The 20,401-nt window shown below is 34.4% G+C and overlaps 1 protein-coding gene across 1 annotated transcript in view; it reads left to right on the top strand.

Moving 5' to 3' along the window:
• SPAG16 (sperm associated antigen 16) overlaps positions 1-20,401 on the top strand; it is a 1,020,752-nt gene that overhangs the window by 539,540 nt on the left and 460,811 nt on the right. The window contains exon 12 of the mRNA XM_059168131.1: positions 2,318-2,503. Coding sequence (XP_059024114.1) covers positions 2,318-2,503 — 186 coding nt within the window. The remainder of the gene's footprint in view (positions 1-2,317; positions 2,504-20,401) is intronic.

Raw genomic sequence — 20,401 nt, 5'->3', positions numbered from 1 at the left:
GTTCACCTCCCCTTCCAATTTCCCCCAACTCCCTTCTCCTCTCTATCTCCCCTTGTCCTCCATGTTATTTGTTATGCTCCACAAATAAGTGAAACGATATGATAATTGACTCTCTCTGCTTGACTTATTTTACTCAGCAACATCTCTTCCAGTCCCATCCATGTTGCTAGAAAAGTTGGGTATTCGTCCTTTCTGATGGCGGCATAATGCTCCATAGTGTATATGGACCACATCTTCCTTATCCATTCATCCGTTGAAGGGCATCTTGGTTCTTTCCACTTTGGTGACTGTGGCCATTGCCGCTATAAACATTGGGGTACAGATGGCGCTTCTTTTCACTACATCTGTATAGAATCGATTCCATTTACTATAGCACCAAGAACCATAAGATACCTGGGAATAAACCTAACCAAAGAGGTAAAGGATCTGTACTCGAGGAGCTACAGAACACTCATGAAAGAAATTGAAGAAGACACAAAAAGATGGAAGACCATTCCATGCTCTTGGATCGGAAGAATAAACATTGTTAAAATGTCTATACTGCCTAGAGCAATTTATACTTTTAATGCCATTTCTTCAAAGAGCTGGAGCAAATAATCCAAAAATTTGTATGGAACCAGAAGAGACCCCGAATTGTGAAATGTTGAAATACAAAAATAAAACTAGGGGCATCATTGCTTGGATATTTTTTTAAGTAAGCTCTAGGGGCACCATGGAGCTTGAACTCATGACCCCAAGATCAAAAGTTTCATGCTCTATGGACTGAGCCAGGCAGGCACTCCTTTTTGGCTATTTTTAGACAAATGTATCTTTAGGTCTTCAGTATTGAAAAGTAAAACTTCGGACGGTAAATGTATGTACAAATAACAGCTGCAAAGGGCGCCTGGGTAGCTCAGTGGGTTAAAGCCTCTGCCTTCATCTCAGGGAACTGGGATTGAGCCCCAGCATTGGGCTCTCTGCTCAGCAGGTAGCCTGCTTCCTCCTCTCTCTCTGCCTGCCTCTCTGCCTGCTTGTGATCTCTCTCTCTGTCAAATAAATAAATAAAATCTTAAAAAAAAAAAAAGCCGCAAAGTAAAAGTTTTAAACATCTCTCTGTTAGTGAAGGACTACCTGTCATAGAGTAATTTATTTTTAACTCTGCTAATCTGAAAAGTAAAATGGATATCCTTTTATAACTTTAATGAGAACTTCTTTACTCTGTAATCCACCTTTCCTTCACCACCTTTAAGCTCTCCCTCTCCAGTGATTCTTTCTCTCTTGCACTTAAAAATGTTATTTCTCTCAGAAAAAAGGGGGAAAAAAAGAAAGCAAGTAAGCAAACTCTTACCTGGATCTTTCCATTCCTTTCTTGGAAATACTGAGTACCTTTCCTTATTCTTTTATGGCATAACTTCATTCATTCATATATTTATTCATTCTGGAAGCATTTGCTGAGTACTTCAGTTAGTCAGTCCTAGTGCTTGATGCCATTGAAACAGAGAGGAAACAGTTCCCAGTCAAAATCACAGGGAAAAAGCACAAATAAGCAATTCATTATATTTAGGGAGAAAACTTACTAAGAGAACTCATAGAAGGGGCATGCAATGAGGAAGGATCTGAAGAAACTGATGGAATTAAAATCTTCTTGGAATTAATATTTTACCAAAAAGCCCTAGATGTTTCTGCTCATGTCATTAACACCCATTCATTTCTTAAACTAGCATTCATGTCCACCACTCGAAAGTCATTGCTTTTTTAAACATTTACCAGTGACCCAGGTGGAAAATCCAATGACTCATCCTCAATTTCACTCAACTCTTCAAAATTTTTCCTCTCTCAAGATCGAGCTCAAAATCTCATTCCTGGTTTACTTTTTTCAGCATCAAAACAGCATTCCTGGAGCATTTAGTTAATCCACAAATAAACAGTTGCTGACCTATTGTTTTGTGTTATACAATGTTTTTGAAATTATGTCAGCCAATGTCTAAAATTTCATCATTCTGAGGCTACATTATCCACAGAACCTAACATATAGCCCTCAAACAAATACATACTAAAAAAAATACTGATTTAGTGAATTAATCTAGAAGAATATTAAAGAATTAATCTAGAAAGTGTGCAACGGCAGTTTTCTCATCAACTTGAATTACTGAACAATACAAATAAATACCTAATTATATGGAGTCAAATAAGAGAATAAGATTAAAGCATTTAATATGTCATTAGAAGCAAAAGCAACTCAGATACACACACAAATTAATGATAGCATATAACCACTCATAAAAAAATTCATAAATTGACTTTTTAACAAATTACCTTTTTATATTCTTGCAAATAGTGGCAACAAATTGGCTACTTCAAGCGGTGACACTACAGTTAAATTATGGGACCTGTCTAAAGGCAATTGCATTTTGACCTTTGAAGGACACAGCCATGCAGTATGGTCCTGCACGTGGCACTCCTGTGGTGATTTTGTGGCTTCTTCCTCCCTGGATACAACTAGCAAAATTTGGGATGTTAATAGGTAAGAAATATTAAATATTACTAACCCTCTACACTAATAAATATACATGGGCAATGCTTTTTTCTCTCAGCACTATGACCAGGAAACATTAAAAAAAAAAAAAAAAAACTTGTTGATTGATAAAATTATAGAAAGCTACTGAAATAATCTCTGTGAAATTCATTTCTAACTCTATTAATCATTGTTGATGTAATAGTCTTTTCTAAATGTAAGTATACAGATCAAGCCTATGTAATAGGATTAGAATTGTTTCATTAGAAAGCTGTTTGTTTTAAGCGGGAGAGAAACAAATACTTATTTTAAAGGGTTAGAATTTTAGTTCTCTCTTCCACAGGATTTCTTTATATTCAAACCAGCAATTTAATAGACATGAATATGACAGAGATAATAACTTGCTCTATGCTTAATTTTGGTATAATACACCCAAACTAAATGCTTCTTGTCAATTCATAAATTGCAAGAATTAATGCAATTTGATGTATGCAAAGTCCTGTAAAAAACTGTATGGTTATAGTTTTATATTTTTAAGACAGTCAGATGTATTATTTTACAGTGTCAAATACCTTTCATCCATATATTTATGTATGATTATTCTATTCTGTTAGGTTTAAAATAGGATACAAAAAGCTACTATCAAATATCCTGACTGCTTCAGCTAACTAAGGGACTATAAATCATCAGTCAGACTCCTTATCACTTTAATTATTGAAATAGTGCTCGGATTCTAAATATGTGATAATGACTTTTAAAAGTTTAGGTAAATAATTGTCACTGAGCTATTGTAGTTTACTTGTAGGAGAAAAATGGACTCACTGTGACAGTAAACACTACTGATTTGGGGTTACAAGTAAAGCAATACCTTGAACAAATTCTACCAATTCTTTCTTGAATTCTGGGTAATATTTAGGAGAAAGGTCAAGTAAGATGCTTACAAAACGTCTGGTTTTCTGGAAGGATTCATTAAAAGGCTTTACTATGTCCTGTGCATAAGTGGACTGTCTCCTAATGTAGCAGTTATTATGTTGTTTCTTCTTAGTACCAAACTTATCCTCCTATGCCCGTTTTTGTAATGCTGCAACTGGAATTTTGCAGACTATGCACATTTTTGCTTTGTCAGCAGACTCTCTGTTAGGCTTTGGCAATAGAGGGTGCATGTAGGAAACTGCAGGTTTGGGGGAGGAGGAGGAGACTTGATTCTCATCTCCTTCCTGTGGGGTTCTTCTGGACCTGTAGTTCTAGTAAGCGTCACCCTGGCAACACCTCACTTCAGCAATAGCACTTTGTTCTTCACAGCAGATAAATCCAGATAAATTGGCAGTTTTTCTAATGCTTGCGGAAAAGCTGCATTATGCTGTCATCAAAGACGTTAACTCCAGCAAACAGGCACCCTTTTCTCAGAGGTCTGTGTTCCCAGCCCATCATGGCCCCATTTCTGAGCCGAGGAACACCAATACCAGTAGACAAGGGTCCTCCTCCTCCAAGAGCTAAGTTTCAGTTCTACAGGCACCCCTCTTCAAGTTCCTAGGTTTCAACAATCCACCCTATTTCTTTTATTCACTAAATCCTATGGATGGTAGCTCTTTCCGGCAGTGGCAGTTCTTTTTTTCTCTACTTAGTCATCCAACAACGTATACATAGGTAACAGTCCCATAAATTAAATTCTTACTGTTAAAATGTTGTTAGAGTTTTGTCTCCTGACTTGACCGATATAGGAAATTAATGAATAAATGACAGAACCCACCTGAATTATACAGATTCAGTTAAATAATGTTTGGCATAGTCTGCATCAGAAAACATGGCTCCTAATAATATAATTTAGACCCATTTCTATCTCAAGTAGTGACAACTTAAATGTGTTTTGATTCTCAAATGTATACCATTTGCTTTTGTGCAGTAATCAATCATATGCAATTCTTAATTTTATTATGTTTCTATATTATGTGATCAGATTTAATAAATATTTATTATAACAGTATATTGGAATTAAAAAACACTTTACTGAGGTAAGATTGACATACAAAAGGCTGTGCATATTTAATGTATACAATTTGATAAATTTGGTAATAAGTATACACCCATGAATAAATATACACCATCACCAGTCTATGACATAAACCTAATATCACCCCCAAAAGCTTTTTCCTGTCTTCTTGTATTACTATTATTATTGACAAGAGTTCTTAATATTAAATCTAGCAAAATTTTAACTATACAATACATTGTTGTTAACTGTGTATACTGTGTTATATGGTAGATCTCTAAGACTTATTTATTTTCTGTAACTGAAGTTTTAACACTAGTATCAAATTTTAATTTTTATCACTGTTGACTTAGATGAGAATCCTAATAGAAGATTGTGGTACATTCTATATTATAATATATTTTCCAAAGTTTTAATCATTCAGTGTTTAAAAAAAACAACAACAACAACTGTAGTTTAAAAACTGGTTCCCACTAGACTCAGCCCTACTTGGAATGATTTCAAAGATTTTTATTTAATGACTTTTTTCTGTGGTTCTGATATCCAGATACTGTCTCTTCCAGTTGATGCCCTGTATATATTGATATAGCAGATCAAAATTGCTCCTAATTGATGTCAAAAATTCTTTATATTTCAAATTTCCTGTCAATGTCAAGGGCTTACTTTCATCACCAAAGAGAAACAAATATATATCAATTTTGAAGCTGAGGTTGTGGCAAGTAAGGGAGAAATTAATTTTTTCTATAGTAACTATTGATATATGAGGCATATTCAAAACACTGGGTTGCAATTTAAAGTTACTCATTACTCATGGATCAGTACTTTGTAGATATGTCTAAAACTGGTATCTTTATAATTTCATAGGTTAATGGAACCTATGTGATTTAAGGGGAGAGATCTTTTGCCTTTGAAAGATGTTGGTGGCAGAAGCTGTGCCGTGCTGAGTCATATACTCTTATCCTGATGCCATATACTTTTAGTGAAAAAAATTATATTGATAGATTCTGCTGCTCACCAGAGAAGGAGGAGATTAAAATATATTATTCTCTTTTACAATTTGTTTTTATCTTTGAGCTCCTGACTTAGTCTTGAGCATCTGTTAGTTGATGTCAGGTCCCTAAGTTTTGCAACTGCTCCTCAATTGGACATTACTTGCCAAACGCACCCAATTATCTTTTTATCAGAAAGTTGGATAACTGAGAATCACAATTAACATAAAAAATCCCAGATCGAGTCACATTTACTAAGTGCTAAGAAGAATCTCTGAACAGTATCTATGGTATGATTAGTTTGGACGTATCGACACTCTACAAAGTTCCTATGAGTAATTAACAGGAGTATTTCAATGATCTTCTGAAATGATTATTTATATAAAGTGGAAATTTATATGTATTTCAACTAGCAATCATTGATTTTTACCTTAATTTTCAAGTATATTTATTAAAAGTCAATCTAAAAGCACACATGCACACTTAAACATACACACACATACACACATACTCACACCATTGGATCCTAAGTAGGCAGTGCTTGACACATAGTAGTTTGGTTGCATGAATGATAAAAAAAAATCAAGTATACATGTGGAGAAAGTGCTCTCCCTGCTCCCATTTACATTCAAGATAAAATTTAATTGTTCTGTCTTATCCTACATAAATCTAAAAAGTGACTAAAATGGGATAGGAAAATCAGAAAAGATCTCAGTCAGCTATAAAAAATAGCTAGTGTTTCTTCAAAGAATAAGATTATCAATAAATATTCATAAAATGAATAGTGTTACACTGTGTTATAGATATTGGAAAAATTTAAGACTCCATAACTACCTTCAATGAGATTACAAGTAATTTTAAAATGCAGCAATATTGAAGCAATCAGAGAATGTGCAATACATCTGCAATTTATTATGTCAGGTAGGTTATTCTAGGTGACTCCTAGTTGTTTTTCTTCCATGGTAGCTGGGATTTGGCTGAGGGGTTCTACCAGACTATCACTCTGATATTTGGTAGGCAGACCATGTACCTGCTTAGCTCCTAGCTTGAGGGGAAGGGTTTGGAACAGCCAAAATGTTACTGACTGTAACTGCCTCCACTGCTGTAACAAGATATTACACTGGCAAAAACGGAGTGGTTTAAGACAAGGACGGAAGGATACAGAGGTACTTGTAACATTCAACAGCTTCTGGACCCCAGACAGTGAGATATAAATCTTCTATCCTTATATTCAGGAGTGTTGTTTCAGATGCCCTTAAGATTAAGTTGAGTGAGAAAAATAAAGCAGATTTAAGAACTATGTTTAGAAAAGTAATTTGTGATTACTTCTGCATTGCATTGACTGGAAGAAAATATGTTGGAAACCTTGGGAGTTTAGAAAATTTTATCTTATTCTTAATAACCCTGACTCTTCAGACCCTTCAAACTTCAAAACCATCCTCAGGGCCCTGAACTTGCATCCAAAGGAAGTTCACTTCTAGTATTTTACAGTGTGCACTGAAGGCACAGGCCATAGCACCCACTTTAGTTCTGGTCATAGAGGATAAGGAACACGAACAAAACCTCCCCAAACAAAGACAGAGACCAGAGAGAACCACGGGCACAGGTGATTCTTTTAGGAAGAGAGACATGATTCAATCACTATTCTTTAGTGCCATGGCAAAGTTCCTCATGATGCCTGCCCAGGATTCCATCACTATTTAGACTAGCAACTCTTGTGTGTTCCCCATTTTTCTACTTTTGTATTGGAGTTTGTGTTGCAGTTATTCTGTCCTTGCTTCAAGGTACATTTTTTTGTGGTGACAGAAAAGACAAAAACTTGTCTGTTATTTGTCACCAGGACGTGAGATGCCTCTGCCTCCAGTAGAGCGGACGGAGCATCTCACAGAGATCATGCATTATGAGGTACTTGCAGTAAAGGAGTAGCACTTTGTGTCGTCTCCTTTGGTGCACAGCGTGCAAGGTCAGTGAGAACACGTGGAAAGAAGAATGGCACAGATGTTTGGTGGGCAAAAGGCCACAGTGTGGCAGAGACTACTAGCTGTTCACCAGAAGCCACTCTCTCCTTCTTCCATATTATTAGCCTGGCTGACGACCTAATTTTTTTTCTTAGCCTCCTTTAAGTTAAATGTGGTTATGTTATTAAGTTCTCTATAAGAGTATTATTTGAAGTGATATGTGCCATTTCTATGTTCTTTTCCCCTGGTGGAGAGACGGGGTATCGATGACAAGGACAAGAGTAATCTTAGAAGCCAATTACTGAAAATGACAGAGCAATTGTCAGTAGGCTTGAAGTAAAGCCACCCCCATTTTCTACCTCTGGTTGTCTTATAACATGCTCTGGACTCTTAAGCAATAAGAAAATAAACTTCTCTTTTGTTTGAGACACTATATTTCCAGTCTATTTGTTATAGCATTTTAGCCTGCCCAGTCCAAAATTAAGTACCCATGAATATTTGTTCAGAGATATGTTTTTCCCCTTATGACATAATATTAAGGCATTTAAGACAAGCCCTGTCACTGTTCTCAAAATTATTTAGATGGAGTAGTAATAGAGATTTGGTACTGGTAATAAATATCTATTCAACTCCTTCTACTTTTTCTCCCCTTGCTCTTTCTATTTCCCATTCTTAATTCTGTTGCAATACTGTTGGAGCCTCTACAATCCTACATGCCAATAGCAATACCTGTAAATTGAATAATTAGTTTGCATGGAGGTTAATGCCTGGAAAAATAGTAAATTATAAGACAAAATATTAGTGTCTCCATTCGTGAGAAACTAATTCAATAATAATAATGATTTCATTTAAACAGTAAAGAAATACTGAGAATCTCAATTTTATAGTAGCACTGACTGTATTTACTGACAAGAACCAGTTTTTCTGACTGCAGTCAAGCTGATAGAATACAAATAATTACCTTTCATTTAGTTGACCTTACAGGTTTGTTTTTCAAAATTTACTTTGAAGCATATACGCACTGAGCACTCTGTTATGTGCATTGTTCTAGTCACTAAGCTACATCAATGAACAAAACTGACAAAAAAGCTCCTGTCTTCATGTAGATGCCATTCTATTGGAAGGGAGAAAATACATCAAACAAAAAAAAATTATGTGTAGTATTTAAAAGTCTTAAGTATGGTAGAGAAAAAGTAAAATATGAGCATTGGAAAGGAATGGTGGGAATTAGGAAGAATTCCAATTTTAAACAGGGTGATCAGGAAAATTCTCACCATAAAGTTGATATTTGGATAATCTAGAGTAGGTAAGAAAGCAAGTCAAGAAGATAACTAGGAGAGCATTTCAAGCTTTCTTTAGTAGTGAGCTCCCCTTGTCTTGAGAGCAGGACAAGGCAGGCCCAATGTGTCTGGGGTAGGGTGAGCAGATGAGTAAAAGATAGAGGGAAGGCAGATAGTTATATGGGAAGCACATATGAAACAGGATCTTGTAGCTTATTTGAGTGACTTGATCTTTATTCTCAGTGGGATAGAAAACCACTGGAGGATTTTTGAATAGAACAGTCACATAATCCATTTTACACTACTGTGCTGAGATGGTGCTGTTGTAGAAGAGGGGTGGGGGAACAAAGATAAGGCAGGAAGATCGCCTGGGAAGCTATTGCCACAGTTTAGGCCAAAGACAGTAAAGATTTGCACCATAAGGAGAATAGTGAGGATAATAAGAATTTTTGTATTCTGGACAGATTTGGAAGACAAAGCTAAAAAGAATTGCTGAGGAATTGTGTCTTGAAAGAGAAAGAGAAAACAAATCACTCTGTTAAATTTTGAGACACCTAAAAATCAAAAGATTCATTCTCTATGCTGGAACACTATTATCACTTTATAAAACACTTTTCCAAGCAGATTCATCAACTGGCATTCCAGAAAAGGCTGTAGAATGAAGAATGCTTTCTCATTTTTCATGTAACAGGTGATTTCAATTGGAGAGATTTGAGTGTTTCTTCCTGCCCGCTAGCATTGCTTCCTTCTCAATTTAATAATTCATTTCCAATCATAACCGCTAGGCTGGGTGAGATAAGAGAAACAGAAGGCTATGGATGAAGGGAATAGCTAAAATTAAGAAAAAAGAAATGTAAAATATTAAGATTTTGTTATGGTGAGTTATTGTCTTTTAATAATAAATACTATTAATTTCTTTTGGGTAAATGCATCCATGTAGACTCTAAAAATGGGAAAAATTAATTTTTATTATAAATTAGTAATAATAAGATAGCACCAAATAAATTATAAAAATGGAGTTTAGTATTTATAACATACAGTATTTCTTTAATAATATATTTCATGTTCTTTATGATTCACTTGTGAAATTGGGTATATTAGAGATGAAGGAGATATTGTACAATATTAATGGTTTTAAAACATAATATAAGAAGTATTAAGTCTCAAGGGCATGGATTATTGGTATATTAATACCTGTCTGGTATTGTAAAGCCCCCCAATTTGCCTCCTTTTACTTGAAAAGACACCCAAGGTGTATATATTAATAGGCTGCTAAAGAAATCCTTGAAACATAATTATTTTACATTAAAAGGAATGGTAACATACTTAAATTGACCTCTTGTGATCAATTTATCCTGTTCCATGGATAATAAATCAATTTTCACATGTTCTTGGATTTTTGTTTATATTTAAATGAAGTTTCCCCCTGAAATATAGGCTTTAAATTATACCTTTCATATTATTGAACATAAGTATATATAGATAATCATAAAAAATGAAAAAAATAAAATAGAATATATATTTTTTCACTCTCATCTTCACTTCGAAACACTACATAATTACTAGGCAAATAGAATAGATATTTCATGAAGAAAAATCCTGTTAAAGCTAAAGTTCAGATGTCATTTAGTAAATTATAGAATGATTAAAAAATCATGAAGCTCTAACAACTAATACGGCTTTCTGTGTATGTGTGAAGAATGCTTCAAGCAACGGTGTTCACTGCAGTAAATTTGATGTTAATGTTCTTTCACATTAATGCACTTGATTGATCAATAAAAGAGGTAGATGTCATTAAGATTTCAAAATTCGACCTTATACTTTTAGAAAACAACTACTATCTCACATAGATGGAGTCTCTAATTTGTATTTAACTTGTGCTAAATAAGGTGCATTCTCTGTTAACTTACAAACCAGCTAAACTGTATATTAGAAATAGGGGGTTCCTGGATGACTCAGTTGGTTAAGAGTCCAACTCTTGGTTTCAGTTCAGGTCATGATCTTAGGGTCTGAGATCCAGCCCCAAGTTGGGCTCGATCCTCAGCACAGAGTCTGCTTGAGATTCTATCTCCCACCATCTTCCACCCCCTCTGCTCTTCCCCTTGCTTATACTCCCTCTTTAAAATAAACAAAATCTAAAAAAAAAAAATAAAAAAATAAATAAAATAAACAAAATCTTCAAAAAAAAAAGGAAATGATTTAGATGAGTATAGGTGAAACTAAGGATATTCCAATGACTGGATACATGTATGTTAAAACATGGTATTTTATTACTTCATTGACACCAATCAAACAATTTAATGTATAAGAAAAAAGGAACACTCCTTTTCCACCCCCACCAAAAAAGATCTGATTAATAGATGAGTCTTAATTCTCCTCAGTGCTAATGACTAATAAGATGTAGTATATTTCCTCATTAATATATATTAAAATAAAATGATCTATAGCCATAATATACATGAGGTAAAAAATTAGAATCCCATGTGTTTTTAATATCTTAAGTTTGGTTATATATATGTGTGTATGTATGTACGTGTCTACCCACATTGGTGCATGCACATATTTTAATATGCAGTGAGTTTAAACATTTAGCTCAAAATTAATTTTAGAGTTACATAAGTGACTATCATAAATATTTATGCACCTAATCAAAATGATATTTATTTATTTACCTATGCTTTATCAGTGCTACAAAACCAACTTGTTTAAAACCCATTTATTTGGAACAGGAAAAACTAAGTATTATGACCCTGAAACCTTGTTTTGAAATTACTGAAATGGTTTTCATTTAAAGTAAACTCTAAGATTTGATTCACTTGTTATTGAAATGAAATGAATATCCATATGTATCAAATCAAAATAAGAGAAGTAAACTAGGTGATGTAAAAATAGCAAGCAATATAGGTGGGATTAATATACTTTCTTATTTAAAACCATGTTATTAGATGGGAAATACTTCTTATTTAATAATAAGAATACTTCTTATTTAATAATAAGAATAAAAATTCATTATTATGAATTTTTCTTAAATAAAACATTAGAGAATATAATTTTCATAGAAATTTAAAATAATTTAATGTGTGCCCTGAATTGAAAATGAACCAGACCATCTTCCCTCAAAGAACATGGATGATTATCACCTTGTCTGGCCTTTGGTCACCTCACAACCTGGAATGGGTCCTGCAGGAAGCAATATCACTAGGAGTAATTTCACTTTGTAGAAAAGTCATTGCTTTTCATTTGGCCTACAGCTTCTTAATTCATTTACTAGATTAGATTGATTATTTATTCTTTTATTCAATATTTACCAACTATGTACCAAGTCATATGGCAAACAAAGCTTTAGTCTCAGGAATTTATGTTATGGAAGGTGCCACTGATTATCCACACCTTATAAATTATTAGAGGGGCTCTCTACTTGGCCATCGATCTAAAGATTAATTACTTAACTCTAGAGAGACAAAATGACTGTTATTGGGAGTGACTGGCTTTTTGAGGTGTATGTGTCCTACTTCTCTATTATTGGAAAAACAATAGTCTTATGAGTCATAGTCCCCAATGAGGTGGACATTTACAATGGTGCAGTCTTCTCACCTTATAAGGATGATTTTTTTCAGTTGCATTTGAATTCTATTAGTAGCCTGTAGGTTCCCATAACACACAAACATCCCGTTTAAGATAGTTTAAAGCAGTTTCCATTTGAAGAATGAACTTTTCTGTGACGATTCTATTCCATTTTTGGGTGTTATTATGTCAGTTTGTTTTTGAGATAGCACCAAATAAATTATAAAAATTGAGTTTAGTATTTATAATATACAATATTTCATTAATAATATATCTCATGTTCTTTATGATTCATTTGCAAAGTTGGATGTATTAGAGATCAAGGACATATTACACACTATTAATGGTTTTAAAATGTAACATAAAAAGTATCAAGACTCAAGGGCATAGATTATTGCTATACTAATACCTGCCTGGTGTTGGGAGATTGAGTTTTGAGTAAGAAAGAATATGGTGAATTTTCGAATAATATTCATTAGCAAGAAACAATCTAAAATGCTATCCAGCAATAACAATTAGAAATAATTATAAGAAGTATTTTATTTGTTTGTTCTACCTTTGGCTAGTAAGATCACCCAGATTACATAATATCTTGAGTATATTGACAGATTTGGAGGGATCCAAGAATTTTTTTTTTTTTTTTACTCCTGCTAAGTAATGCAATCACTTAAAAATTAAGCTTGAAAGTGTAGAATGAGTTATATAGAGTTATTTTATGTATTATTCTCTAATTATATGCCCCAGTAAAATTTCTTACTCATATATTTAAGATTTAAGGTCACTGTTGGAGGGGCACCTTCGTGGCTTAGTCAGCTGTGCATCTAACTTTTAGTTTTAACTCAGGTCATAGTTGCAGGGTTATGAGATAGAGCCCCGAGCTGGGCTCTGCACTCAGCATGGAGTCTGCTTGAGATTCTCTCTCCCTCTGCCTCTCTCTTTCTCTATCTCTCTAATAAGTAAGTAAATTTTTAAGTGAAAAGGGTAAAGTTACTGTTGGAAATTCATGGTGGTTATCTAAATTGGGTTTTAAAAGGTGCAACATTTTAGCCTGGAAACACAAAATATATCTTTATATGAAAGCCCTAACTACTGTAAAATAATGAGCATTTGACATTTTTTTTCTTGATTAGCTTTCCCAGATTTCTGACAAGTTTATAAAAACATCTGATGCTTACCTTTTTAGATATATGTATAACTTATTTTGTTGTCTATTCCTATAACTATCATGTGACAGATTAAATTTGCTTTTTAGAGAATATTAATGTCAGCATTTCCAGAATAAATTTAACTTAATTATTTTACATATGTGAATTAATGTATCATAGATGTATGCAAAATTATAAGAAACTATATGTGCACCAATGATGCTACCTGCCACATGCTTAATATTCATTATGAATTGTAAATTTCTTACACAATAACGCTAATAAACACATGTGAATTATGTATGCAGTCATCTTTACTCTCTGCTCTCTTTTTCTCTTATTCATTTATAGTCAGGCTACAAAGTCCTAGACTTGAGGCTTTCAGCAGCAATATCTCCAAAAGTAAATTAACTCTTTATTATCTGAATTATCATGGCTCTTATTGTTTATATTCAAATTCTTACCACTATAGTTTACTTAAGGATCCAATCCCCAAATAGGAATGGATTGTTCAGTGTTTCTTCAGAAGCTATTGGGATTAATTCCATTAGACTAACAGCCCTGTTTATTTGGATCACCACAATAAACTGGCTATTATATTCTAGATATTGTTCATATATCCACCAATCAGATTTGATCTCTCATTTACCTCTGATCTCCCACTGTATGCTTTGAAATTCAATACCTGTTATCAACAAAATATTCTGTATCCTCAATATTGTCAAAATATTCTTTCATCTTCTTCCTTAAACTAATCTCCCTTGAGCAGTTTGAGCCCCATTTTTAATGGATCCCCTACCTCCTTCCTCTTAAAATATTTCTCCAAATATTTATATCTCCTCATGAATATCAAGCATGGAAAGCATGTAGATTCTACCTCTGAAGCGCATAAATAAAATGTATTTTAGAGTTTTGCACACAGCATCATATATTAACTCATCTATATAAAATAGTTAAAGTTAAAATTGTTTGGAGTACTGACACAAATGCCATCTACCAGAAGACCTCATGGTTTATTCACTAATGTGTTCCTAGTACCTAAATAGAGATTGGGTCATATGGGAAAGTAATAAAGATTTGTTTAATTAATATGTAAACTAATGGTTTATGTTCCCACCATGCTCTTCACAGTCAATTCTAGATCACTTTTCCTTCCTCCTACCTTCCCCAAACCACAACTTTGTAGAAGCACACAGTTGACTGTACAATTAGCCACTTCTCCATTTTATAGTCAGATACATAAATGCCTGGCCATCCCCTTTGTATTTTGAATAATTTAGTTCATGGTTTACTGTCTTCATTGAATGCAACTTTAATATCCAAGAAGAAAATTCATCTAACACCTTGCCCGTCTAGTTTCTTCACCCCCTTACGTCCAATAACTTTAAAATTTAGATTTTAAATTTTCTACTCTGTAAGCACCATCTTCCCTCTCTCTAGCTTGTAGACTCCAATATTATCACTCCAACAATTCTTTCCAGTGATATTGGTAATTCAACACCTCCACTGTTTTGTTTTATTTTGTTTTTCTTGCCTGTGATAATTGCCCTGTAGGCTCTCTTCTTACCCAGATGTCCATCACAATGACCTCTCCTTTCCACCCAGCTTCAATTCCATTGGTTCTCCCTTGTTCCATAGTTCTTGCCTGTCAAAACCCCAAATCTGTTCAAGCCAAATGCTCTACCTACTCTATGTCTGTACCTGATAAGCTGAGCATGACTAGAAAAAAGACAAAAAGAAAAACAAAAATGAAACATGGTGACAGGTTTCAATTTATATTTATAACATCAACTCACAAGTTGAATCCTACTGGATCTACTCTGTTGATTAACTTTCTATCATATGAGATAAATATTTCATACCTTCCTCCTCTATCTTCAAATCCCTGACAGCTTCCTTATTCCTCTGAGATGATGATCTGTAGATTTTATTTCATTAAGCAAGTAGAAACATTCAGAAGAAAACTTTCTAATATTTCCACAACCAAGTTCATCAGTGATTTAGATAGATAGATAGATGATAGATAATAGATAGATTATTTTTACCCTCTCTCTTTCTCTCCAGGTGTTGACAGGGTAGTTGTATTCTGGACTGGCTAGCCTGGACAGGGTGGTTTTAGGTGGCCTTGTTCACATGTCTAAAGCTTCACCTGGGACATTTGGGGAACCTCTCTCTGTGGTCAGCCTTTCATCCTCCATCTTTCTTGCCTGAGCTTCTCCACATTATGGCAAAAAGACTCCAACAGAAAGAGAAATACCTGCTGAACAAGAACTTGTTCATATCTCCTCTTTCTAGTGTCCCACTGACCAAAAAAAAAAAAAAATCACATAGCCAAAACCAGGGTCAATGTTGGAAGAGACTACCCAAGAGTGTGCATATAAGGATAGAAATAATGGCAACCATTCCGTAGACAATCCAACCTCTTTCTAACCCTTTATTGCTCCCATAATCACCCCCTTTCAAATATAAATATAATATCTATCATAATAACATTTTAGCTATATTTTGTCACAAAATTCAGTTCTTCAGTTGACCAAAGTATTTCAATAGAATTTTATGTTCAATCTAGGAGAAAATGGAGTCTGAGGTTTTGTTCCAATTCTTACACACAAATTATTGGAGAAATTCTTACAAATACATGTTGATATAATACCAGCCTTCTCTGTTCAGTAAATTAAAAAAAAATAGATTTTATTTATTTCTTTATTTGACAGAGAGGGAGAGCACAAGCAAGGAGAACAGCAGACAGAGAAGGAGTAGCAAGCTTTCCACGGAGCAGGGAGCCCTTTGCAGGGCTCAGTCCCAAGACCAAGGGATTGTGAACAGAGCCATAGGCAGATACTTAACCAACTGAGGCACCCAGGTGCCCCAGTTAATTTTAGGTGATTCCTTATTACTTTTTGTAATTTTTATTTTGAGTTAAATACTCACAACAAGTTGGGAAATAGTAGTGTCCATGTACTATTCACCCAAATTTCTCCAATGGTAATATCTGACCATTGTATATTATCAAAACTTGAAAACTAAAATTTTTACAGTATTATTAACTCAAGTACAGTTGTATTTCACTAGTTTCTACATGCAGTTTTATGAGTGTGGGTATATAATTGTATGAAATTTTATCACATGTGTAGATTAGAGTAATATAATGAACATAAATAGAATACAGTTTTTCCATCACCATAAAGAAACTCCCTCCTGTTACCCCTTAATGATCATACCCTTTCCTAAATTCTAACCCTTGGCAACTACTGACCTGTTATCCATTATGACAATTGTTGATTCAAAATTATTATATAAATTGAATCATACCATAAGTGTCCATCTGAGTTTGGCTCTTTTTCAGTTGGCAAAATGTCCTTGAGATTTACTCAACTATTTTGTGTATTGATAATTCATTCCATTTTATTGCTAAATAATAGTCCATTATATGGATATATCACAGTTCGTTTATCTCTTTTTTCTTTGAAAAACATTTTGTTTATTTCCAGTTTGGGGATAGTACAAATAAAGCTGCAGTGAACATTATGGGTACAGACTTTTCTGAACATAACCTTCAGTTTTCAAGGATAAACAAGATGGTGGAGGAGTGGGAGATCTAAATTTCATCTGGTCCCAGGAATTCAGCTTGATAGTTATCAGATCATTTTGAACACCTACAAACTCTACAGGAGATCAAAGAAAAGAATAGCAGCAACTCTATGAACAGAAAAATGATCATTTCTGGAAGGACATGCAGAGAAGTGACTCCAAGGTGATATACAAGAAGATATTGATACAAGAAAATTGAAACTTTTAGAGGTCTGTCATCTACAATGATGGAAACATTAAATAGGCAGATGACCTATCCACAGAAATGTGGCAGGCCAGAAAGGACTGATGTGATATATTCAGAGCTCTTCAAGCAAGGCCTCAACAAACAGAAGATTCAGGGAGACATCCCCACCCCCTTCCTCCAATGGGAGTAGTAGCGTGGGCGCATGCTTCAGAAATCTGCTGGGTTTGGAGACTCCAAATGTGGTTATGTGCCAAGGATAGAAATGCGCAGTCACAGTCTGGGTGAGCATAGAGTGCGGCCAGAGACTAAGGAGACAGGAGTTATTAACTGCTTTTCTCTGAGGGTGCATTGAGGAGTGGGGCCCTGAGCTCTTGGTACCTCTGGGGCCAGAGATTGGGAGGTCACCATATTCATTCTCACCCTTTAAAGCATTGTAGAAAGCCTTCAAGGAACAAAAGCTACTGAGAGCAAACCCATGAAGATTAGTTAGCCTAGCCCCTGGCAAGTACAGTTCAATTCTTTCCTGGACAAAGACATTTGAGAATCAATGCAACAGGACCCTCCCCCAGAAGATCAGCAAGAACATCCCACCAAGAGCAAACTTACTGATCATTGAAAACTGTAAAACTCCAGTGCTAGGGGAACATAGCACATAGAATTCACAAGTTTTTCTCCATGATTCTTTAGTTTCTCAAAGTTAATTTTTAAAATTTTCTATGTTTTTTTTCTTTTCCTATTTGTAAAAAAAATTTTCTTCTTTCCTTTTGAACCAACTTCTTATCAATTCCTTTTTAAATATCTTTTTTAATTTTCATTTTTAGTCATATTCCATCCCTTCATTATATTTATCAGTGTGTGTGTGTCTCTGTGTGTATTTCTTTCTTTAAAATTTTGGAGGCAGTTTCTTCTAACAAACCAAAACATACCCAAAATCTAGTGTATAGCTCTGTTCTATTCACCAGCCTGATCACATTCTTTTTTATTTCTTTTCTTTCTGGTTTTGGGTCTCTTCTGATTAGTGTATATTTTTTTCTGGGGTTGTTATTACCCTTTTAGCATTTTGTTCTCTCATTCATCTATTCTTCTCTGGACAAAATGACAGAATGGAAAAACTCACCTCAAAACAAAAGAACAAGAGGCAATACTGACTGCCAGGGACCTAATCAACATAGACATTAGTAAGATGTCAGAACTAGAGTTCAGAATGGTGATTATAAAGATACTAACTGGGTTTGAAAAAAGCATAGAATATATTAGAGAATCCCTTTCTGGAGAAATAAAATCTAACCAAGTCAAAATCAAAAAGGTTATTAATGAGGTACAATAAAAAATAGAGGCTCTAATTGTCATGATAAATGAAGCAGAAAAAAAAAAAAAACTAGCGATATAGAAGACCAAATGATGGAGAATAAAGAAGCTGGAAAAAGAGAGATAAGCAACTACTGGATCACAAGGGGAGAGTTTGAGGGATAAGTAATACCATAAAGCAAAACAATATTAGAATAATTGGGATCTCAGAAGAAGACAGTGAGGAGCAAAGGGTATACTGGAGAAATTATAGTGAAGAACTTCCCTAATTTGGGGAAGGAAAGAAGCATCAAAATCCAGGAGGCACAGAGAATCCCCCTCAAAAATAAAGAAAAATGAAATAAGTCAACACCCCAAGATCTAGTAGTAAAGCTTAAAAATTTCAAAAAAGATTTTTTTTTATTTCAAAAGGACAAAAGAATTTTTGTCCTTTTGAATTTTAAAAAATTTCAAAAAGACAAAAAGAAAATCTTGAAAGCAGCTTGGGGAAAAGAGGTCTGTAATCTACAATGATGGAAACATTGGATAGGCAGAAGACCTATTCACAGAGATGTGGCAGGCCAGAAAGTACTGACATGATATATTCAGAGCTTTTCAAGCAGGACCCCAACAAGCAGCAGATTCAGGGAGACATCACCCTCCTTCCTCCAATGGGAGGAGCAGCATGGGATATATTCAGAGCACTAAATGAGAAAAATATTCAGCCAAGAATCCTATGTCTAGCCAGGCTCTCATTGAAAATAGATCACATCTTGGGTCACAAGTCAGGTCTCTACCAGTACCAAAAGATTGGGATAATTCCCTGCATATTTTCACCACAATGCTTTGAAACTTGAAATCAGTCACAAGAGGAAAGTTGGAAAGAACTCAAATACATGGCAGCTAAAGAACATCCTCCTAAAGAATAAATGGGTCAACCAGGAAATTAAAAAAAGAATTAAAAAAAATTAATGGAAGCAAATGAAAATGAAAACGCAACTCTTTGGGATGCATCAAAGACAGTCCTAAGAAGAAAGTATACAGCAATACAAACTTTTATCAAGAAACAAGAAAGGTCTCTAACCTTTCACTAACACATAAGAAAGGTCTATAACCTAACCGTACACCCAAAGAAACTGGAGAAAGAATAGAAAATAAAGCCTAAACCCATAATGAGAAGAGAGATAATAAAGATCAGAGCAGAAATCAATGAAATAGAAAGCAAAAGAACAGTAGAACAGATACATGAAACTAAGAGATGGTTCTTTGAAAGAATTAATATGATTGATAAACCTCTGTCCAGACTTATCTAAAAGAAAAGAAAAAGGACCCAGATAAATAAAATTATGAATGAAAGAGGAGAGATCACAACCAATACCAAAGTAATACAAATACAATTGTAAGAATGTATTATAAACAAATATATGCCAACAAATTAGACAATGTAGAAGAAATGGATGCATTCCTAGAGATGTATAAACTACCAAAACTGAACCAGGAAGAAATGGAAACCTTTAACAGACTCGTAAACAACAAGGAAATTGAAGGAGGAATAAAAAACCTCCCAACAAACAAGAGCCCAGGGCCAGATGGCCTCCCAGGGGAATTCTACCAAACATTTAAAGAATAATTAATACCAATTCTTCTGAAACTGTTCCAAAAAATAGAAATTGAAGGAAAACTTCCAAACTCTTTCTATTATGCCAGCCTTACCTTGATCCCCAAAACAGACAAAGACCCCATCAAAAAAGAAAATTACAGACCAATATCCTTCCTGAACACAGATGCAAAAATTCTCACCAGGAGACCAGTCAATAGGATCCAACAGTACATTAAAAGGATTATTCACCATGACCAAGTGGGATTTATTCCTGGGCTGCAATTTTGGTTCAACATCTGCAAATCAATCAATGTGA

Source organism: Mustela lutreola, chromosome 3, assembly GCF_030435805.1.
Source record: "Mustela lutreola isolate mMusLut2 chromosome 3, mMusLut2.pri, whole genome shotgun sequence".
NCBI lineage: Eukaryota > Metazoa > Chordata > Mammalia > Carnivora > Mustelidae > Mustela > Mustela lutreola.
This window is presented reverse-complemented; position numbering and strand designations above follow the sequence as displayed.